Source organism: Vanessa tameamea, chromosome 30, assembly GCF_037043105.1.
Source record: "Vanessa tameamea isolate UH-Manoa-2023 chromosome 30, ilVanTame1 primary haplotype, whole genome shotgun sequence".
NCBI lineage: Eukaryota > Metazoa > Arthropoda > Insecta > Lepidoptera > Nymphalidae > Vanessa > Vanessa tameamea.
Window position 1 is genome coordinate 2,413,063 of NC_087338.1, and position 19,869 is coordinate 2,432,931.

General features: G+C 34.7%; 1 protein-coding gene across 1 annotated transcript in view; it reads left to right on the forward strand.

The window, feature by feature from the left end:
• The first annotated feature begins 1,583 nt into the window (after positions 1-1,583).
• LOC113391651 (uncharacterized) overlaps positions 1,584-19,869 on the forward strand; it is a 43,469-nt gene continuing 25,183 nt past the window's right edge. The window contains exons 1-22 of the mRNA XM_026627685.2: positions 1,584-1,777; positions 3,039-3,158; positions 4,044-4,170; positions 4,961-5,098; positions 6,294-6,387; positions 7,489-7,638; positions 8,078-8,219; positions 9,081-9,251; positions 9,515-9,647; positions 10,571-10,699; positions 11,091-11,192; positions 11,763-11,890; positions 12,328-12,471; positions 12,859-12,994; positions 13,889-13,984; positions 14,599-14,709; positions 15,529-15,618; positions 16,243-16,414; positions 17,033-17,196; positions 17,747-17,957; positions 18,632-18,802; positions 19,248-19,435. Coding sequence (XP_026483470.2) covers positions 1,761-1,777; positions 3,039-3,158; positions 4,044-4,170; positions 4,961-5,098; positions 6,294-6,387; positions 7,489-7,638; positions 8,078-8,219; positions 9,081-9,251; positions 9,515-9,647; positions 10,571-10,699; positions 11,091-11,192; positions 11,763-11,890; positions 12,328-12,471; positions 12,859-12,994; positions 13,889-13,984; positions 14,599-14,709; positions 15,529-15,618; positions 16,243-16,414; positions 17,033-17,196; positions 17,747-17,957; positions 18,632-18,802; positions 19,248-19,435 — 2,934 coding nt within the window. The 5' untranslated portion in view covers positions 1,584-1,760. The remainder of the gene's footprint in view (positions 1,778-3,038; positions 3,159-4,043; positions 4,171-4,960; positions 5,099-6,293; positions 6,388-7,488; positions 7,639-8,077; positions 8,220-9,080; positions 9,252-9,514; positions 9,648-10,570; positions 10,700-11,090; positions 11,193-11,762; positions 11,891-12,327; positions 12,472-12,858; positions 12,995-13,888; positions 13,985-14,598; positions 14,710-15,528; positions 15,619-16,242; positions 16,415-17,032; positions 17,197-17,746; positions 17,958-18,631; positions 18,803-19,247; positions 19,436-19,869) is intronic.

Genomic DNA, 19,869 nt, shown 5'->3' on the forward strand with positions numbered 1-19,869 from the left:
TCACAAATTTGAAAATCAAATTCAGTCAAAATCACAGAGGGGATAGAGAACTGAAAAACGAACTCAAAAACTTAAGGATTCGCGATTGGTCCACATTGCACTTAATAATTCGACACAATATTTAACAAGTGCCAAAAATTGTGCCTGGCTTCTAATATTATCAATCACTGTATAAAAATCTTGGGATACTTTTAGACAATGAATATTTTCCCATATCAATAGGGCTCCGACAAAAAACATCGCTGTGTTTGAGTATAGATGTTCGTATGGAAAAGAGGTGCGCTCTTTCGGATTAGATGGTCTTTCTTGTCCAAGGAGTTCAGGTAGGCTATTCCGCCACGGTTTTCTTATTGTTACAATAACCTTGGTTCCCTGAGAACGTGAACGGGCTTCAGTGTGGAACACTAACTGCGTCGACACGCTGGTCACATCTCATATCAGAGAATACATATTAAGAACCGGAGCCGAAACGAATAACCGATCCAAATTTTCTTTCAATCAACCATTTACTTATTCAAATTATGTCTTTGTCCCATTTGCAGTTGCAACACTTGGAGTAGTAGTGCAAAAACGTTCATTAAAAGTAAAACATCTCGCCTTATTGCTTCCACTGGTGGCCAGATGACTAGAGCATTTTTTGCCCAGTAGATCGGAATTGCGATTAAACGGATAAATACTGCTAGCATTCTTGCCACAATTCTACGCGGTCATGATTTGTATAATAACATATTTTTTTTGTTAGCACCTTAATGTTAGTATTTCTTTAAATATATGTATTGTACATGTTAAATAGATATCAACAACTGTCTATAGTTCAAAATATAGCAGAGCTACTAGCATGGAATGAATAATGAATAATAATAGAATGGAATAATATATAAATCTAAGGTTTACACATTACTTAATCTACTTTCTATCCTTCTATTGGAATATGCTCTATCCGACAGTATTATGCTTACAGAGTACGGACGTAAATACACGCCTTACGATTTTTTCATAGGTTATTAACCTTCTAGGTTAATACCTACTGTCTTCATAGACATTGTCGATAAAGATTTATTTAATTATTTGTAGTCATTTTCATGTTGTCTTTGTTATTTGCAAACTTCTAATTTTTATGTCCCATCGCAATGATTGTTGAAATTTTAAATCGATAATCAATACTTCAAACTTAGTATTAATTCGTAAATAATTTTATTCGATTCTACTTTTATATTCAGCGAATAAGTCCAAGGGCATTTGTACCATAGACATATTTTTACTTTTTCTGATGCAATCATTTATTAACGCTGTCAAAATTATAATTAAATTATATTCATATAATAATAAATTATTATACCTACGAATATAAAATGTAAAAAATTAATAATTCTGTTCTGTGGGTTATGTAATAAAGTTTTAAAATGCTTACATTACATTACCAATAGTGTTGTCTTCTCCTAGTAATAACAAAGCTCTTTTCTGTGTTGTATGTTTTTTACACAAATTAACTATTTAATTGAAATTTTGAAATACCGGCAACTTAAAAAAACTATAATATTCTTTTTGACAGTTAAAACAAAAATAAAACTTGAAAACCATGAACATGTTTTACGAAATGTGGTTATTATTTTAAAAATATACAAAAAACCAAAAAAAAAAATTGTAAAATTCTAATATAAAAGTGTAACTTAAAATAAAAATTAATTATTTTCTAAATTTTATTTAAATCCATAGCTTTCCGTTTTAAGTGTCGACTTGATAGCAAATAACAATACGAAATGGCAGACAGAAACAAGTAAGATATTTTTTATTTTATTGTAAAAATAAATCTATTTCGCTCTATGACAGCTCTGTAATTTATAGTTTTTCTTTTAATATTTATAAAATTCCTAAAAGAAGATGCGTGGTAAAGGAAAAGCACGCAATGTATTTAAAAGAAAAAGACGCTAATTATCAAGTGCCGCTAAATTTGTATAGTTGTGAAGACCCAGCTTCAAGTAAATAGGAACGTCAAATAATTAACAATATTTAATATAGTTTACAACATTTATTTTTCCAGTTTTTGTTACAATCATCCATTATCTTCCGCTTTCCAACCCCGATTAACAATTCCCATGTCAAATTCAAAAATATTCTTCCTCTACTTTTATTATAAAAATGTCAAACCAAAAAGTATTCATCACATTTATATAATTCTGTGATTGAATATAACTCAATAGCTAAAAGCTATACAACCTTAAATGATTATTTATAAATATTTTATATAAAATAATTTATAGGCTTACAGTTGTTTATTAGTGAAGGTTGACATAGATCGTAGCACTTTAGAAAGGCATACAGAAGAATGCTATCCAATATTAAATAATATTTTCTTTACGTGAAATTTAGGACAGGTAGTTTTTTTCATTTCATTTCAGGGTAGTTCAGCAGTGCTGGATATAGGTTCAAATTTTTTATTGTTTGATTTTTTTCATAAAAAAAATTCTAACGATACGACGATCTTAGGATTTACAGCCTTTTAAAATTTACTGCCTATAACAAAAGTCAAATTAAGACTATCATAAAAAAAACGTATATATTACATACTAAATAATAATAATAAAAATTATTTACTACTCTGTATAAAAGTAATTACTTTAACAACACGTTAATCATTATTAACTTGTTGTCTGAACGATTTTGAAGTACCTAGATACCGGTAATTTTAATTATATTTGTTTTTCTAGAGGATTAAAGGGTACATACTTATTAACGCAACCGCAGCAAAAAAAACTGCGAATGCGCCAATATATGTTAGAAACACATAGAAATAAATAAAACTAACCTAACCTAACCTTTTTTTTTGCTGAGGTGGCTTTAATACGTAAGTACCGATTACCATTGTTGTATTTGTTTTAAAGCCTTTAAATTATTTAATTTAAGAGTGTATTGTATGTGGTGTACACACTGCATCAGTCAGTGTATTTTGATCAATTTGTTTTTGTATATATTATGTTTATGTATATGCCGATGGTGTTTCTAAATAAAATTGTAAATAAATAAATAATATTTCCAAGGTCACAAGCAGCTGGCGATGCACCAGATAAGAAAAGAGATAAAAGTAAAACTAGAATAAGGGAGGAACCGCTTTTCGAACCAGACGAGCTCCCTAAGACACCGTCGCAAATTGCACGCGAGTATGTTATTTTATTTAATCTATATTTTGATCTGGTAACATCTATTGGTGCACGTAATAACGCCTCTTGTGTCTGTTAATGTTAATAATATTTTTTGCGTGTATTTGAGTTAGGATGGTTTAAATTGGAACCGATAGATGGCGCGACGGCCAGGAAGTAAATAACACTCTGATTTCACCCGGAAGAAATCGGGACAGGCGGCTTTACTTGTAAATTATTTAAATAGCCAATTCGATGTTTCTGAAGAAGAAGATTTATATAATTATTATAACAATTTATCCTTACTGCTCAGTTGCGTGGTTTCGTCTGGGGAATGTTAAATATGATAACGATAGCGGAAAGAAAGAAAAGAAAAGCTGCAGCGCCAAAATGTACTTTTGAAAAATGTGGTTTACTTACTTAGAGTTAAAAGTCATTTCGCAATGGTATCATTTTGGTGCTTAGGCTTTTCTTCCTTTTGATGATGATATATTAGTTAGTAGTGACATACCGTCGCAGTTTGGTGATTTCAAAATGGTGTTTATAGATATGCATTTGTTTTGTTTTTCGTTGTAAAGTTACAAAATAGGTATTCTTCAAATTTCATGTCTCTGTAATAAAATAACAGTCTATTATTTTTTTAGTATAGTATTAGATGAATATTTTCTCTTTTTTTTTAAATATGTATACAATTATGTACATAATATATACGAATCAAGACTACGTGAATTTTTGGTATATAATAAAATTGTTATGTAATTGTTATGTAATTATGTAATTAATAGTGCAGTGGTAACTGCTGGGGTAGAATCTTATAAGTGTTTTTTTTTTATGATTCGTCCCCTTTTGTTGGTTAGTTTTATCGACTTGTGAATTATAAGATCGGAAAGATGTGATCTTTTACAGAGAGGCAGAATACAGATCGATGTTACGTAAACAACGATTTAAGCGACGATGGCCGGAGGTCACCAAGGTGACGATTCGAACACGACCCTGGAGACCACCACCACCACCACAGAGATTGCCACGTATTGTAAGATTTAGATTAGATTTTATAAGTAACTGTTTCATAAGTACATATGTTTTCATTCAGACCACAGATGATGAACAAAATGTAGATGGAGCATGCTTAACATTATAGTGGATCAACAAAAGCGAATACAAAACCAATAGCACATACAAATTTCCGTTAGGGTGAAACGTCGCGTCTTTTTGTTAAGACGTCAACAGTGCTGGCATTTTAATTATTAGTTTTATTGACGTATTAACAAATGTTGATCAGTACACACACTGCCAGGGTGTGCATTTGTTTCTGAATTTTTGACTAAAATGTACGTTTGTAACAATATCCTTTCTTGGTAGGGCTTTGTGCAAGCCCGTCTGGGTAGGTACCACCCACTCGTCAGATATTCTACGGTCAAACAGCAGTACTCGGTATTGTTGTGTTCCGGTTTTAAGGGTGAGTGAGTCAGTGTAACTACAGGCACAATAAGTGAAAATCTGTAAATAAATATAAATCTTAGTTCCCAAGGTTGGTGGCGCTTTGGCGATGTAAGGGCGATGGTGACCATTTACCATCAGTTGGCCTATTTGCTTGTCCGTCGACCAATATCATAAAAAAAATTAAGCTAGTGACCAACCTAAAATACTATCATGCCACTTAGGATGATCATAATTCGTTACGGCGTCTCGTGAGCGAATGAGAATTTGCAGTATAAAGGACATTCCTTTGTACACATAATATTTACAAACGAAAAACATCTCCTTCGTTGATAAATATTACGTGATTAATGTTACGTACGCTTAACATTTATATAAAACAGATGATAGATCTACCGGAGCTGACAACCCGTAAATGGGTACCTCCGTATATGAGGCGTAGGAGAAGAAGAAGGAAGCTGCCGAGAATAGCTCCCGAGGAGATCACGCAGCCGTTGTACGAAGGAGCTAAATTAAAAAAGGTACCCAGTTCCTAGTACATTCTTATTTTAAAAATTTAAGTAAAGCTTTAGTAGTACCTAATAGTCTTAAAAGAAATTTTTATTTAGGATGAAAAAAGTTTAACAGTATGTTGATGTTTCTTATTTAGTAACCGCTTAGATATCCGAAATTTAGAATGCGTGTTCTGAAGTTCTAGGAATATGTTTCCACCATGGTATCAGATATACTATATATAATGTACCGGATGTTTGGTGCAAATTAATTTATGGTACTCACCGGAAGACGGTTCAGTATATGACCCTACGATCTGGTGTGTGATGATGTCGTTTTGACAGATATCCTGCTGGATTTCGGCCACGATGGGGATTCTCCTCAAGCCTCAGAAGTTCTGATGTTTTGTTGGGATCAATAGTTCAGTTTCAGTTATGACGTCAAGTGACAAGGACAGTCTCCTTGTCCACGCTATATCTTTTCATACCATGACGATTCTTGGAACGTGTCAGTAAAACACGATTATTTTTGAAAAATACGAGACTATGCAACATGGTCGACGAGAATATTTTGGCGGTACTGTTACGCTCTGTGCATTCGCGTGGTCCATTATACGCGTTTATGCTACACTGTTGATAAGTTTTAGTAGACATAGTTATCTTTGCGCCTTACTTGAGACGTTAGTAGCACGGATTTGTTATGGAAAGGTGTAGTTAGCCGGCTCTTGTAAAGTGCACAAGTGTACACGCAAACACTTTTGCAAGTGCACTCTTTTCTATGATGGTAATTATGACACGTCAGGAAAGAGTTCAAGCCCAAGAAGACTTACGAGCAGACTTGGTTTGTAGTAGACTAGACATTAACTGGATATGAGTAACTATATATAGGCTTGTTATAAAAACTATAATGCGATTTGACAATGATTTCTTGGTGGTGGGGCTTTGTGCGATCCCGTATGGCTAGGTACCACTCACTCATCAAACATTCTACCGCCAAACTAAAGCAGTACTCAGTATTGTTGTGTTCCGGTTTGAAGGTTGAGTGAGCCAGTGTAACTACAGGTACAAGGGACATAAAACTTAGTTCCGTTGTAAGGAATGATTAATATTTCTTACAGGGCCATTGTCTATGGGCGATGGTGACCATTTACCATCAGGTGACCCATTTGCTCGTCCGCCAACATATATCATAAAATAAAAATAAATATATGAATATTTTTGTCAGATATGGCATAACTTCAGTCAAGTGGAGAAGAATAAGATGATACTTCAAGGGAACATTGGATGTAACTCGAAGAAATATTCATCGACTGCTTGTGGTATGAACGGTAGAATTTACGTAGCAACACGCGCTAGCTAACACAATCGTGCTTAAAACAAATCGTTTTTCGGATACTTTATTATATTAGCGATTTAAGACCAAATCTCCTATATATCCCAATGCTGGTTAAAAGTCTCCTCCGTTTTTTTACAGTTTGGCGAATACAGATTCGATAGACTTTTATTCAACACATGCAGGTTTTCGTACGATGTATTTTTCAGTCACGTTCGCCTGAAATCTATAAGGTTTAAGGTCCACATGTCCTATCCGTTGTAGAGCCATCGTGCGTTTTTCATTATGTTCGATGTTACATTTTGATGGTTATCTTTTTTGAATCGCGATACGCAATATTTTTCTCCAATTTTTCACACGTTTACATGAATTTTTCCGAATTCCTTGTCAGGAGCGTCGCCTTTTAATGAACCGTAGTTTCTTATAGATTTATTAGTCTTCTCATTAGTTAGATATTTTGAATTAGATTATTTATAAAACTAGATAGAGCCGCACTACAAAAGAACTAAAACCAACGGGTCAACTTTATTATTTTAGTATTGCATGACAGCTATTCTTGACACTCGCTGAACGTCATACTAATTTACTAATGTGCGTGTTTAGTGGCCACTGTGACACTATTTTTAAATTTAAATTTAATAATTAGACAACATCACATACATTACTCTGATCCCAATGTAAGTAGCTAAAGCACTTGTGTTATGGATAATCAGAAGTAACGACGGTACCACAAACACCCAGACCCAAGACAACATAGAAAACTGAAGAACTTTTTCTACATCGACTCGGCCGGGAATTGAACCCGGGACCTCGGAGTGGCGTACTCATGAAAACCGCGATCGCGTCATAAAAATGATCGCGATTTTTAATAGTCTATCTAGTCTATCTCATAAACGGTAGGTAAATTACCTACCAATATTAATAAAGTAGTATTTATCTCTTTAAAGAGTGAGTGAGTGAGTGAGTGAGTGAGTAGCGTGGAGTTTACCATGAGACAAAATAAAGGGTTTAAATGGTTATCAAATTTTTACGTAAGTAAGTTAGTTATGCAATCGATTAATATGTAATTTTTCTCTATTATACAAAGGCGCCCAAACTGCTTGCATAGCGGTTATATGCCGAGCTTTTCTAGAAGAGAAAACTCCAGCTGAATTCGTTAGACAAGATGTCGACGAGCTCATTGAATCTGGTGACAGATACTATAGACAGTGTATGCTGTCTCTTAAGTGCTATAAAGGTAAGTTTAGTTTTTTTTATTATATTCTCGCGAATGTGAGTTGGTTTGTAACGACTTCACGCTGTACTGACTGATCGACTGAGTAGTCGATCATCACGCAATTGTATTCAAATTGTTTCTGACCTAATATTTACCCCCCGACCCCTCATAGACGGAAGCTGGTTAGCCACAAAAAATGTTTGAGATGAAGAAAGTATCACTCAGTATCAGGCTACTGGTTATGTTTGAAGGTAGAGCCCTTAAGCATAAGCTACTTTATATATGACTAGTTGGTCGGTGCTTATTGGAATATCTCGACGACTACCTACGTCATGCTTTAAACCTTATTTCGTGACGTCACAATATTACCGTTACAGTAGTTTAAAATGACCAAATACTTTTTTTAAATGAACCAACCAGAGCAGTGTTCGATTTGTTTTAAACCAATTACATTTTACAGGAAAACCTCAATTACAACTTAATCAGCTTTTAACGTCTTTCTTCTTCCATGACAATAAGTACACTGTCAAGATGGTCGAGATAGAGAGGGGTTTGTTAGCAAAGCATCCGGATAACATACAGGCTGGGCCAGATTTGATGGCGTTAGTAGATTTATGGTCTAATTGGATATTGATTTTATCTTGTTGATCTAGTTATCACTTTATTAGGCTGCAGATCACGAAGTCGCATGTCCAAAGTCTTGTCTAAAATTTTTCAATTCTGGCCTGAAATTTAGAAGCCAAGTTGAAGATCATCATCAATGTTCTACTTATCTGTTATAATAGTAAAAACTTGCTCGGAACTGCTGAGCTATTCCGTAAACAGAACTCACCGCAGAACAGGAACGAATATCTCGTTCCTGTTCTGCGGTGAGTTCTGTACGGATTATTTTATACGACATTATGATAATGATGGTAGCTTCACTTAATTTGACGACCTCCGTGGTCGAGTAGTGTGTACACCGGTTTTTATGGGTACGCCACTCTGAGGTCCCGGGTTCGATTACCGGCCGAGTCGATGTAGAAAAAGTTCATTCGTTTTCTATGTTGTCTTGCGTCTGGGTGTTTGTGGTACCGCCGTTACTTCTGTTTATCCATAACACAAGTGCTTTAGCTACTTACATTGGGATCAGAGTAATGTATGTTATGTTGTCCAATATTTATTTTATATTTATATACTATAGTTTTGTAAAATTACGATTCAAAAACCTCCTTGAATATAGTATATTTTAATTTTGATTGATTAAATTTACTCGTCAAAATGGCGTATCATCTAAAATCGATTGTCAATATTTCAAGAGTGAGAAGTGAATTTTTACAGAACTATATCCCATTATGTATGTTTACATATAATTTATCATAAATATAGATTTATTTAAAGATGACATACGTGACTATTCATATTATATTGTATGTTAAATGTTAAGTTAATTTTAGTCTTACTTTAAACGATTTTGTCTTCAGATTTATGGAGAAACGTGTAGGAACTTCGTATATGATGATTTTGTCAGCCGGGGACCGCCACTTTTTGATTTGGGGCCACCCCCCATCACCGGAGAGTGGGAGTCAAGTGAAAACCGTTTGCTACATATTAGACCCTCACATGTTGAATGAATTGGGACAACCGCACAAGTTGTAAGCATCTAATATTCCAAGATTATTTTAGATTTACTTATATATGTAGCTGTAGCTGAACGCGGCTTTAGTTGGTGAAGTTTCGTAAAATCCGTTGTTAGCGGATGTCTAAACCCTGTAAGGATCAGAGTTCCCTTGGCTTACCTTAAAAATTTAACACATCAATAATAATAGCCTTTTTCTTACAATATTATCATGAACCAGATGTCAGTGTGACGGTGAAGATTTTGGAGAAATTAATTCAACTGATATTAATGTTGAAGGTTCGGAGCTGGTGCGTTTCTCCGTTACGCCGGGATAACATCATTTGTATTGGACTTCCTAGCCAATTACGGTGACCTGGATGCTGCTAAAAAGGGCACGCCGAAGCCTGTCATAACCCTTACTAATATCGAGGTAAAAATAATGGAGAGCTTTCTGAAAAAAATTGTACTTATCGTTCGATTTTAAAAGTATTCATACTTGTTTGAACTAGTTGTCGCCGCTCGTGGGTTCGTTTGTATGTCTTCTCGTGGAACTTTGCATTTTATTTTCAATCGTAGTTATCTGAGAGATATGGCGTTATTGCGTGTTTGTAGTCCAGGCGTCGCCGTTCTTTTGCCGCCAAAATAACTACTACAAGGGTAAATGTAAAAGACCGAGACACATTCAATTTCATCATACACATTAAACAAAGTCGTTTTACACAGACAGATATAATTATATATATATATATTTATGGCGAGCGTATACTTACGGGACCATGTTACTCCTTGTAACATTAAGAAGAAACTCAAATCACACTTTTTAAGTAAGTTATGATAGTTTATACACCATGTTTGACTGGCATACGTGTTCTGGTAGATAACGAACCTAGATTTAACTCGTATGTTAGCATTTATTACAAACCTGGGTGGTTTTCTGATGCTAGCTATAAGTATTGTGTTTTGTAAACTTTGTAAAATGTATAAATAAATAATAAAATATTGTAAAGGATTTGGAAGCAGTTCTTTGAAATGATATGAAAAATAATTCTACGATTATCAAAATTTATATCCGTAATATATTGTTTCACCTTCACGTTCCGAACGCACTTTTAAAACAAATGGCAGATGAAGCGTACGGAACTATAATCTGAGCATAATTCCAAAATGTTCTAGATTGATACATGAATATCAGAAACTATATTAATTTTAAAAGGAGAATAGGAAACTCAGAATATCTTCAAATTTGTCAAATATTGTCCAAGAAAAGTTTTGATCACACGCGTAGTAAAATTGTTTAATTTTATCTCAATGGCTTACTTATATGTATATTTTCAAGACCATTACTAACTATAGGTTGTGCAAAAAGAACCGCTTCTCCGTGATCCGAACTATGAATTGGATTTGAAGGCTTTAAAGGTGCATTGTAAGAGCGAATGGGAGAGCATGAACAGGAACGCGCTGATTGAAAAGAAGCTGAAAGAGGTAAGTGGAGTGATGACGTCATTACAAAGATATAATAGATGTATCTATCTCTGTATGTCTTGCAAATAGATGACAGTGACAATAAAACCCCTCTGTCTGATGTTAGTAGGGTGTGCTATTTTAATTTTGTTTGTAATCAAAAAGGTAGGTACTCTGGAATATAGAAAACCGATTTTTGGAGCTAAGATGTTAAGTGCTTTGTGTCTGTAGTTACTGTTTTAATGACGATTCTAACGAAAAAAATATTACGTGTTGCTGTTTTGGGGTTGAATAAGCGATGTACGGGTGGTACTTATCCATGCGGACTTTTATAAAAAAAAATGACTGAATATAGACAAATTATGATATTCTTCGAGATTATTTCGAGTATTAGAGTGATCGTCTATTTCAGGGTAAATATCCGCAAGGTTCGTTGAGCGCTGTCAGTTTAGCAACTTCAAGGGCTACTTCCAGGAAGAAGGTTCAAGACTTTTATCAAAAAACACCGAAAGAGGTTATTACATATAATACTAATAAAATTAAACAATAAAAGAAAGAATTTAATATTAAAATTTAAAGTTAATTTTGAACTAAAATGTGTATGAAATTAATCAACAGCATCATACTGGCATAAAACCATTATCCTCCTTAATAAACTTCTTTTATAAAGTACTTTGTTTTTTTTTTCTCATCATGTTTTATCTGTATCACATTTTTTAATTTTTTAATCTTAAAAAAATCCCTTAACGTTGATACTCTCAGTGGCCGCATGGGAGATTCTGAAAATTTTGAGGAAATTTACGCTGAATTATTATCATTTTTAGATACGTTAGTTTTTTTCCTGCCTCATTGGTTTAGCGGCTAGATGTAAGGCCGCAGATCAAGAATTCCTGGATTCAAATCTCAGGGTCGTTCTACAAAAAACTTATTGGATTTCTATCGAAAAAAAAAACTCAATAATCGCCCGGAGTCTGTACATCATACTATTTTGTTTTCATAAGTAACCTCTGCGTTAACATAATTTTGGTAAAATACACATTCAATTGTATTTTATAAAATATATCTTTTTTTTCTATTCACGCAGCCACCACCTCAACTGCCTGTTCCACCGGAGCGAGCTCCTCCAGCTCCGACTCAGGAACAGATAATGCAGCTGCGAGGCGAAGACTTTTTCCTGTACTGTCCCAAATCAGACGGACATGCATATGGCAGGTGTGTGAAAGTACAGACCGGATTCCCGATTTTTTATTTTTTTAAATACTTACTTCTCTTTTACCAATTTCAAAACAATAATAATAATAATGATGATTTATTTGCACCCAAGAAACTGATGTACCTACATCATTTGTTTGCAGTATTATCCACATGTAGGGTTTGAATAGGGATTGAAATTACATTACAAAACGACCATGATTTGATTCAGCTTAATTTAGTATTTGTATCATACTAGATTTAGCCTACGGTCTCGCTTGCGTTTAAAGGCTTTGTTTTCAGGTGTTAGGCATAAAAAAAGTATGTCTGCCTATTCCTTCCTTAGAGTCCAAGCTTTCTTCATAGCAAATTTCATCAAATTCGGTCCAGTGGTTAGGCCGCGAAAGAGCGACACAGATACACAGACATCAGTTGTAATTAGTACTTATTGATTTTAGAGATGATATGATACCTCGACCAAAATCCGAGACGGTATTGCATAGCGTGGTGGAGATTGCTGATCAGAATTATCATTCTCAATATCATCAGGTGGATGTGGACAAGTGGATCCTGAGAGCTACGAGACACATGGCTAGCTACAGGTAGGTAAGGGGGTAGCCAAGCCAAACGTTGGTACGTACGCTATCGTGGATCAGTATACTCTCTCGGTCTTGTTCATTACAAGTTATCGTTGGTTTAACACCTCGTTAGAAGTAGATTGTAAAAAGTGTTATTCATAAACGTTCGATAGCTCTCCGATAAAGTGTCTTTTGATTTATACAAGCTAGGACCCTACTATAAACCTTTGATAAACGAATGTTAGCAAAAAAAAGAACAGCTGCGCAGTCAACTGACGTTTGCGATGGCATTTGATTTCTATCGCAATTTTTATTGTTAAAATAAATCTTAAGTATTTTCTTAAATATGCAAGCATTACAAAAACTTTGAAGTAAGGGAGTTTAGAGTATAATATTTATTGTACTAAACAGATACCAAACATTTAAAACATTTACGGGCGTTTCGTGTTGCGTTGCCGCCTTGGCGATGTTGCGTAGACTGAGAGCTCGGGCTTGGAACGAGGACATCCTAGATGAGACCTTGGACATTGGGTATAATTTCTTTAGGGTTAGTCATGCTTTAATTAATTTTATAGCTTAAGGGAAAGAAATTCAGATCCTATTCTCTATTATTAACATAATATTCAACGATTTAGCGTTACAATACTGGAGAGTATTCACAGGAGGTCAGAAACACGCAAAATACCTAATTATTAGGAAACTCTAGACAATCTATGAAAATTCGCAAATGGCCTGTGCTGAGATGATGAGTCTTCATATATGATAGAAAAATACTATGTGTGTGTACAATATTTTCCCAACATTAGGTCGAAGTAATGTGATCATTGTAACAAAGTTTTTCCCAAAGTCTACTACCAAGTATGTTAATTCACTGATCACTGACATTGGAGCAGCGTGGTGAAATAAGTTCCAAACCTTCTCAAGAAGATGATTTAAGCCAGCACTGGGAAAATTACATCTTCCTTTGTATTTTTCTATTTTCTTTGTGTGTTGTGTATGGGTGTTTGCAATAAAGTTTCCTTTTAAAAATAAGGTTTTATAATGTCTTCTATTGTCTCTGGACACATGTCATTATTAAATTTTTAACTTTAGTAACATTTGCCTATTGCATATTCCATATTGAGGGAATAAATAACTTCTCGGTTACTGTGTTTTAGGAAGACTATAGGTTATGATTAGTGTTTCATCGCGAACATGTAAAATTGTGCTCGAACTGTTTTTTGATGTTGCGTACCCAAGTGTAAATGGACCCTATTACTAAGACTTCGCTGTCCGTACGTCTGTCCGTCTGTCACCAGGATGTATCTCATGAACGGTGATAGACACTTAAAATGTTCATAGATGATGTATTTCTGTTGCCACTATAACAACAAATTCTGAAAAGCAGAATAAAATAAATATTTAAGGGGATTCCCATAATTTTTTTGAACTGATGTTTTAGGAGTCACTGGTTGAAAGGGGTGGTCCGATAAGACGGCTCGTATTAGGAGAATTGAAAGAAAGTTTCACGATCAGGGACAAGGACTACATGCATAAGGTAACTGAACTTTATACCTTGATGAAATGTGAATTGGTTAGCGAGAGTCTTCTTGGGTTGAGTAGTTGTTAAACTTATCCCACAGACAAAAGCTAAATGTGACTTAAAATATATTGATATACAGGGATGTCGTTGACCTTGTTCGATTGGGCTTTAACCTCACCCCCTTTGTCCTGTAATTGCAGAAAAAAAGTGTCACGGGTCCGTTGAACACAATGTCTCGTCCCGTTATAATTTATTAGGTGATAAAGCGGTTGCATCGCGATTTGCACGTATCGGTTTCGTAAAGTAATCGTTAAAGAAATCGCAAAACTAAACCGAAGGTTCATTAGTATTGTGCCACTTAATATTATTAGAAAACTTTTAATAACAAATTTATAGGGTACTTGCATATTTATTTCTCTTAATTGTCATTGTTTTTAATATTTTTTTGGAGAAGAGGAATTGCTATATTTTATTTAAGTTAACATAAATTAAGTTTTTTCGAGTTTGATTTTTCCTTTGTTTTACTTAATGTCTAAGTCAATTAATTCTTAAGAGCATATCTGGTGTGATAATCTCAATTTAAAAACAAAAGAACTTATGCGAATCAATTTATTTGCAATTCCATTTAGGAGCGAGGAATAGCGGTTTGGGGCAAACTGATATCAACCAATACAAAAGTTTTCGATCTCTGTCGAGGGATCGAGGCTTTTTTCAAGGAATCGGATACTGGTATACTCCAGGTATGTCTCACGGCTTCAAATTGCTATAACGAATTGTCACAGAACTATCACAGTTTTTTAATAATAATTTGGAAATTATTATTGTATATCTGGAGCTGAGATGGCCCTCGTACAAGCACTACTGAATTATCATATGCTTAATTTGTATTGTAAATTCATGTCGTTTTTGGTGGTCAAGAAAAACATCGCGAGGATAAGGAGAACCTGCATGTGTATCATTTCAAGGGAATAATGCCACACGTGTATACACTGGATACGTATGTGTGCATTGGAGCAGCGTGGTAGAATATGCTCCAAACCTTCTTCTCAAAAGGAGAGAATGGCTTAGCCCAGAAGTAGGACATTTACAGGTTTCTTTACTTAAACTTTTACACTTGTTGCCAAAATGACAGTTCCTGACTGCTTTCAAAGTAAAGGTGCCTGTGATGCTTAATGGGGACTACTGGAGAATCCTGATACCTGATATTTTTAAATAAGATAAATAAATGATTATGCTGCTCTAGACGCACACCCTTATACCAAAGTCTTATGTAGTGGATGTTCTGCGTGGCGAACGGAAAATAAACAACTTATTATATCAAATATCGACGGTTCCTTACTTTAAGAATATATTTTCTTAAATGTGCAATGTTGTGCAATGTGCGTGATAAGTGACACAACATCTTAGCTGCCAAGGTTGGTTGGGCATTGGCGATGTAAGGGACTGTCAAAATTTCTTGCAGCACCAAAGTCTATAAGGCAGTGGCGATCACTTATCTGCCGCTGACATTATTACAAAAAAGAGTCGTGTAACGGTAATGTTGTCTTCGATACATTTAGATTCCTGGGGAATTTGAAGTCGCTATCTGGAACGAGGGTGGTAAATATTACGTTTATCATCCCTGGCCGGCCGACAGATACGGGTATAAGGTGAGTTTAACTTTAATGGTTTGTTGCTATTTTTATGGTGTTGTTTAAAACAATAGTTTTATTATTGTATACAATGTACTAGTATTGTTCGTTATTTTGATAATTCTGATTTGTTCTTAAGTTAATATTATAGCTAGACTTTACTTACGAATGATTTTAAATTTACTTTTTGTTTTTTTTTTTTTTTCTGAATTTAGTAAGCTGTAATGCCTATTAATATTATAAATGCAAAAGTCTGTCTGTTACCTTTTCACGATTAATGCGCTGGAATGTGCGATTTGGATGTTTTGGAAATGGTTTGGGATCGAAGGACAAAGGATAGGTTGAATCGCGATAAAATTAAGTCTATGATAACGTAGTCGGGGGTAAAAGCTAGTTGTCCATATATCAGAGGAATTTAAGTATCTAAACATTATTGGTAATCTATGTTATGTATTCAAATGTTGTTATTATTCTTTCATATTGAAACATTTTACGTTCGAAAATTGTACGAATTAATTCGAAGACCAAATATTTAGTTTTTATTTATATGGCGAACATATATAAAGAAAATTTAAACTAAATAGTAAGTTATAAATTTAGATAAATATTCAGTCGCTTATCTCCTGTCATGTAATAAAACAGGTTGGCCTACAAGATGGCGGTAAAGCCTGCATCCTCAACTTCAACCGTGTCTCGCGTCTCTGCGAGCATTTCTTGGATAGCGTCGCAGACTTGAAGAGGAAGCCGTTCAGTATATCTGATGTCTACGTCACGGAGAGGGGGGACATGCCGGAGCCGGTCAATAAGTTGAAACGTGAGACCCTCTTTGAGAATATGGTGTGATAAAAAAAAGTCATGTTATTGTTTAGTTGTTTAAGGTCGAGTTAGAACCATCTAGAAGAAACTTTTGAAGAATTGTACCTAGTATTATGAATCGGTGTTTTAATCTAAAATTACAATTAGCCGGATCCAATCTTAGAGCTGCGTCTGAGCACTATAAAATGCCGCCACATCTTTATGTGAAATTTCGATACACAAATATTTAAGTAAATAAAATGATACGGAAAATTAATAAAATTGTTCATCTTTTGGAAGGTAAAGCATTTTCGATAGGGCAAGGGCTTTTTTTGTCAACCTCCTATTTTTACCGCCCTTGGTACTAAGCCCTGAGTGTCCCTATTGCAAATCCAGCGCTGTCACCATTAATCAGTTGTTCGTGTATCCGAAGAAAATAGAATATCAGAATAGGTACAAATGTTTGATAGGATTATTTTGATATATAGTGGTTATATTACAAAAGGCATCGTTTAAAATCATATTCAATCAGATCGTTTTAGTTCCAATAATACTCTATTTGGAATTATAAATAAATTATTATAAATGCCCCATATGCGTAAAGTTAAAGGCCAGACACACATAATTTTTTCAACAGCGGTAGCCCCCAACCGGTGGGTGATTCGTGGTAAGTTTCACGAATCGGACCTTCGATTTCCGGAGGAACACCGTGGAAAGCAAGCGACGCCGGTATCCATAGCGGCTATCGCTATGGCGCATGTTCTAGAACCTTCGAATTGGACAGCTGACGATATTGACGAGGTTAGTTATTTTTCTTGCCTATTGTTTCTTATTTCCATATTTGTATGATCTAATAATCTTAAGAAGTGTATTATTTGCTACAAATATATTTTAAATAATATATTCTGATTCTCATTTTCATGGGACTGGTAGCAAAAGTCTCAAACTCTCGACATATTTAAAGATATAAGATCACATGACAGCAACAGAACAATTTGAAATCCGCAATGTAAATAAGAAATCTATGCCTCAGGTTCGGAGTATTTCGATTATGTAATTTTACTAAAATTTTAGCCATATTAGCAAGTCGTAATATTCTTACTAAAAATAGCTATAAATATTGACTTAGGCATTAAAAACAAAAGAAACCACAAATTGTTTCGGCAACATTTTTAACGTGAACAATATCTTGCGTTAGGTCCATAAATTCCTCTTCCAAGAACATGAGCACTATATATATTAAGCCAGACATATAAACAACATAGACTGAGGTTATAAATCATGACATAATATACTATGATTAGCAATAAAGACGTGCATAGTTAGTTCATATTAAACGTTTTCGAAATAGACCCTTGTTCGAGGCGACATTCTTTACCAAAATACAATGGAATATCTCGATCGTATGGGAATTACACTCGAGACTCCTCGCGGAGAAGAGGAGGCAGAAGAAGAGGAAAAGGGTAAAACGGGCACGTTGGCCGCAGCTGACGTGCTGACTAGGTTCAAGATATCGGAGTATGATTGTATCGAGACTGAGGTCATGGACAGCGCGTATAGCGGTTTGACATTTATTTTGTTTGAAAATCATTATCATCATCCTCATAATCATCATCATAATCATCTTCATCATCTTCTTTATCATCATCATAACCATCATCATCTTCTTCATCATCATCATTTGTTAGCTCTTATTCCGCTTATTTGTGATCGTCGCTGATTGCATGAAAACGGATTTGACAAACTGTCCGGGTAGTTTCCGGGTGATGCTTGTCGGTTGATTTCCCTCTGTCATACAGATGATTAAGGCCCTTGAATGCTCGATGATATTGATTGTTAACAAAAAACCTTAAGTGCCGTCTTAAGTCTGACTTTATCCACGAGGTTATTTGAGAGTTGTTTTATATGATCTTCTTAGAAAAAAAAATTTACGTCATTTACATTTGTTATTAACATTTATTGGGTACGTGCATGGTAGGTATAAGTTGTCTCTTCTGTGCATCATGATATAATTGGAATACACAGTACACAGCTTTGCGCCGAACAATATATTTTTTACGGAAATGAACGTATGATCTTTGTTCGTAGTATCGACCTTTCTCTACCAAAAAAACTTATTAGAGAGATTATCAAGTTTGGAAAAATTTTGTGCTTAATTTTCGTTATGTATTACGTTCAAAAACTTGCCTTTATATGGACATATTATCTAATATTGTTTATAACGTTAATCTTCCAGGTCAATTAAACCCAGAACCGGGTAGTGGTATCGTCGCTCTTAAGGACTCGATTCGGCAACTGTTCAAAGAACACACTCACGCCGTTGTCACGGCCAGGGGAGGTTCAACGGCTATTTGGAGGTTTGATGACAGTTACTACTTCTTTGATCCTCACGGTTGTGATGAGAATGGTAAGTGTTTTGGATCGTTTTTTTTTTTAAATTACATTGTTCGTAAATCACACTTTAATAGGGGAAAATGTTGGTTATAATTTTTCTTTTAAGGATTCAAGAAGTAAATTTAATCTAGACTTAAACCAGATAATTTGATAGTCGCTTTGTTGTTAGGTACTTTATTGTTGACTAGCGATCCGCCCAGGCTTCGCACGAGTGTAGTTTGTTAATAACGAAAATGATATATAAATATAATTTATACCCTACTGCGCTCGGGAATAATATGGCATATGGCGGCGAAAAAAAATCGGATCGCATCATTATTTCGGAACATTATCCCCTACATACCAACAAATAAACTTTAACTGTTTATAATATTAATAGAGATATAGATTTTTTTTATGTGATTAGAGTAATAAACTGGTCTGATCACATAATAAACAGCTACTTTTAAAAATATTAGGTTATCCGTCCGAAGAGCCAAGATCAGCGGCGTGCCTGGTTAGAGTAAAGGGAACACCTGATGATTTAGCCAATGTGATTCTGGGCAACTTGGCTCCGGGACTTGACGATAGCTTTAACATATCACCAGTGGCAGTTAACGCAAGTAAACTTAATATGGAAATTGGTGCGCCAGAAACGAAACTAGACGTGAGTGTTGGTTTGATTGAAGACGATCAATTAAATTCATACTTGACAAATGACTAGGAACTTGTTAATATTATTTAGCTTTTATATTTATTTCGTGGTACGGCTTTGTGAAAGTTTATCTGGTGAGTACCTCAGGTGGGTGGTACCTCATCAGATTTTGTACTGCCAAAAGATAATACTCAGTATTGGTGTGTTCTGGTTTGAAGGGTGAGTGAGCTAGTCGAACTACAGTCATTAAATTATGTTTCTTGTGTTCTCAATTCCACGAAGTTTTCATTCTTCGAGCCAGAACATACTACTACAGAGAGATTATTAGTGATACAATCAAGATCTCATGTAAGACGTACCTATCAGAGACTGTTATTTATTTCTTTTTTTCTCTTGGAGATATGAAATAGAGAGGATGAATATTTGGAGTTTATGTAAGTTTTATG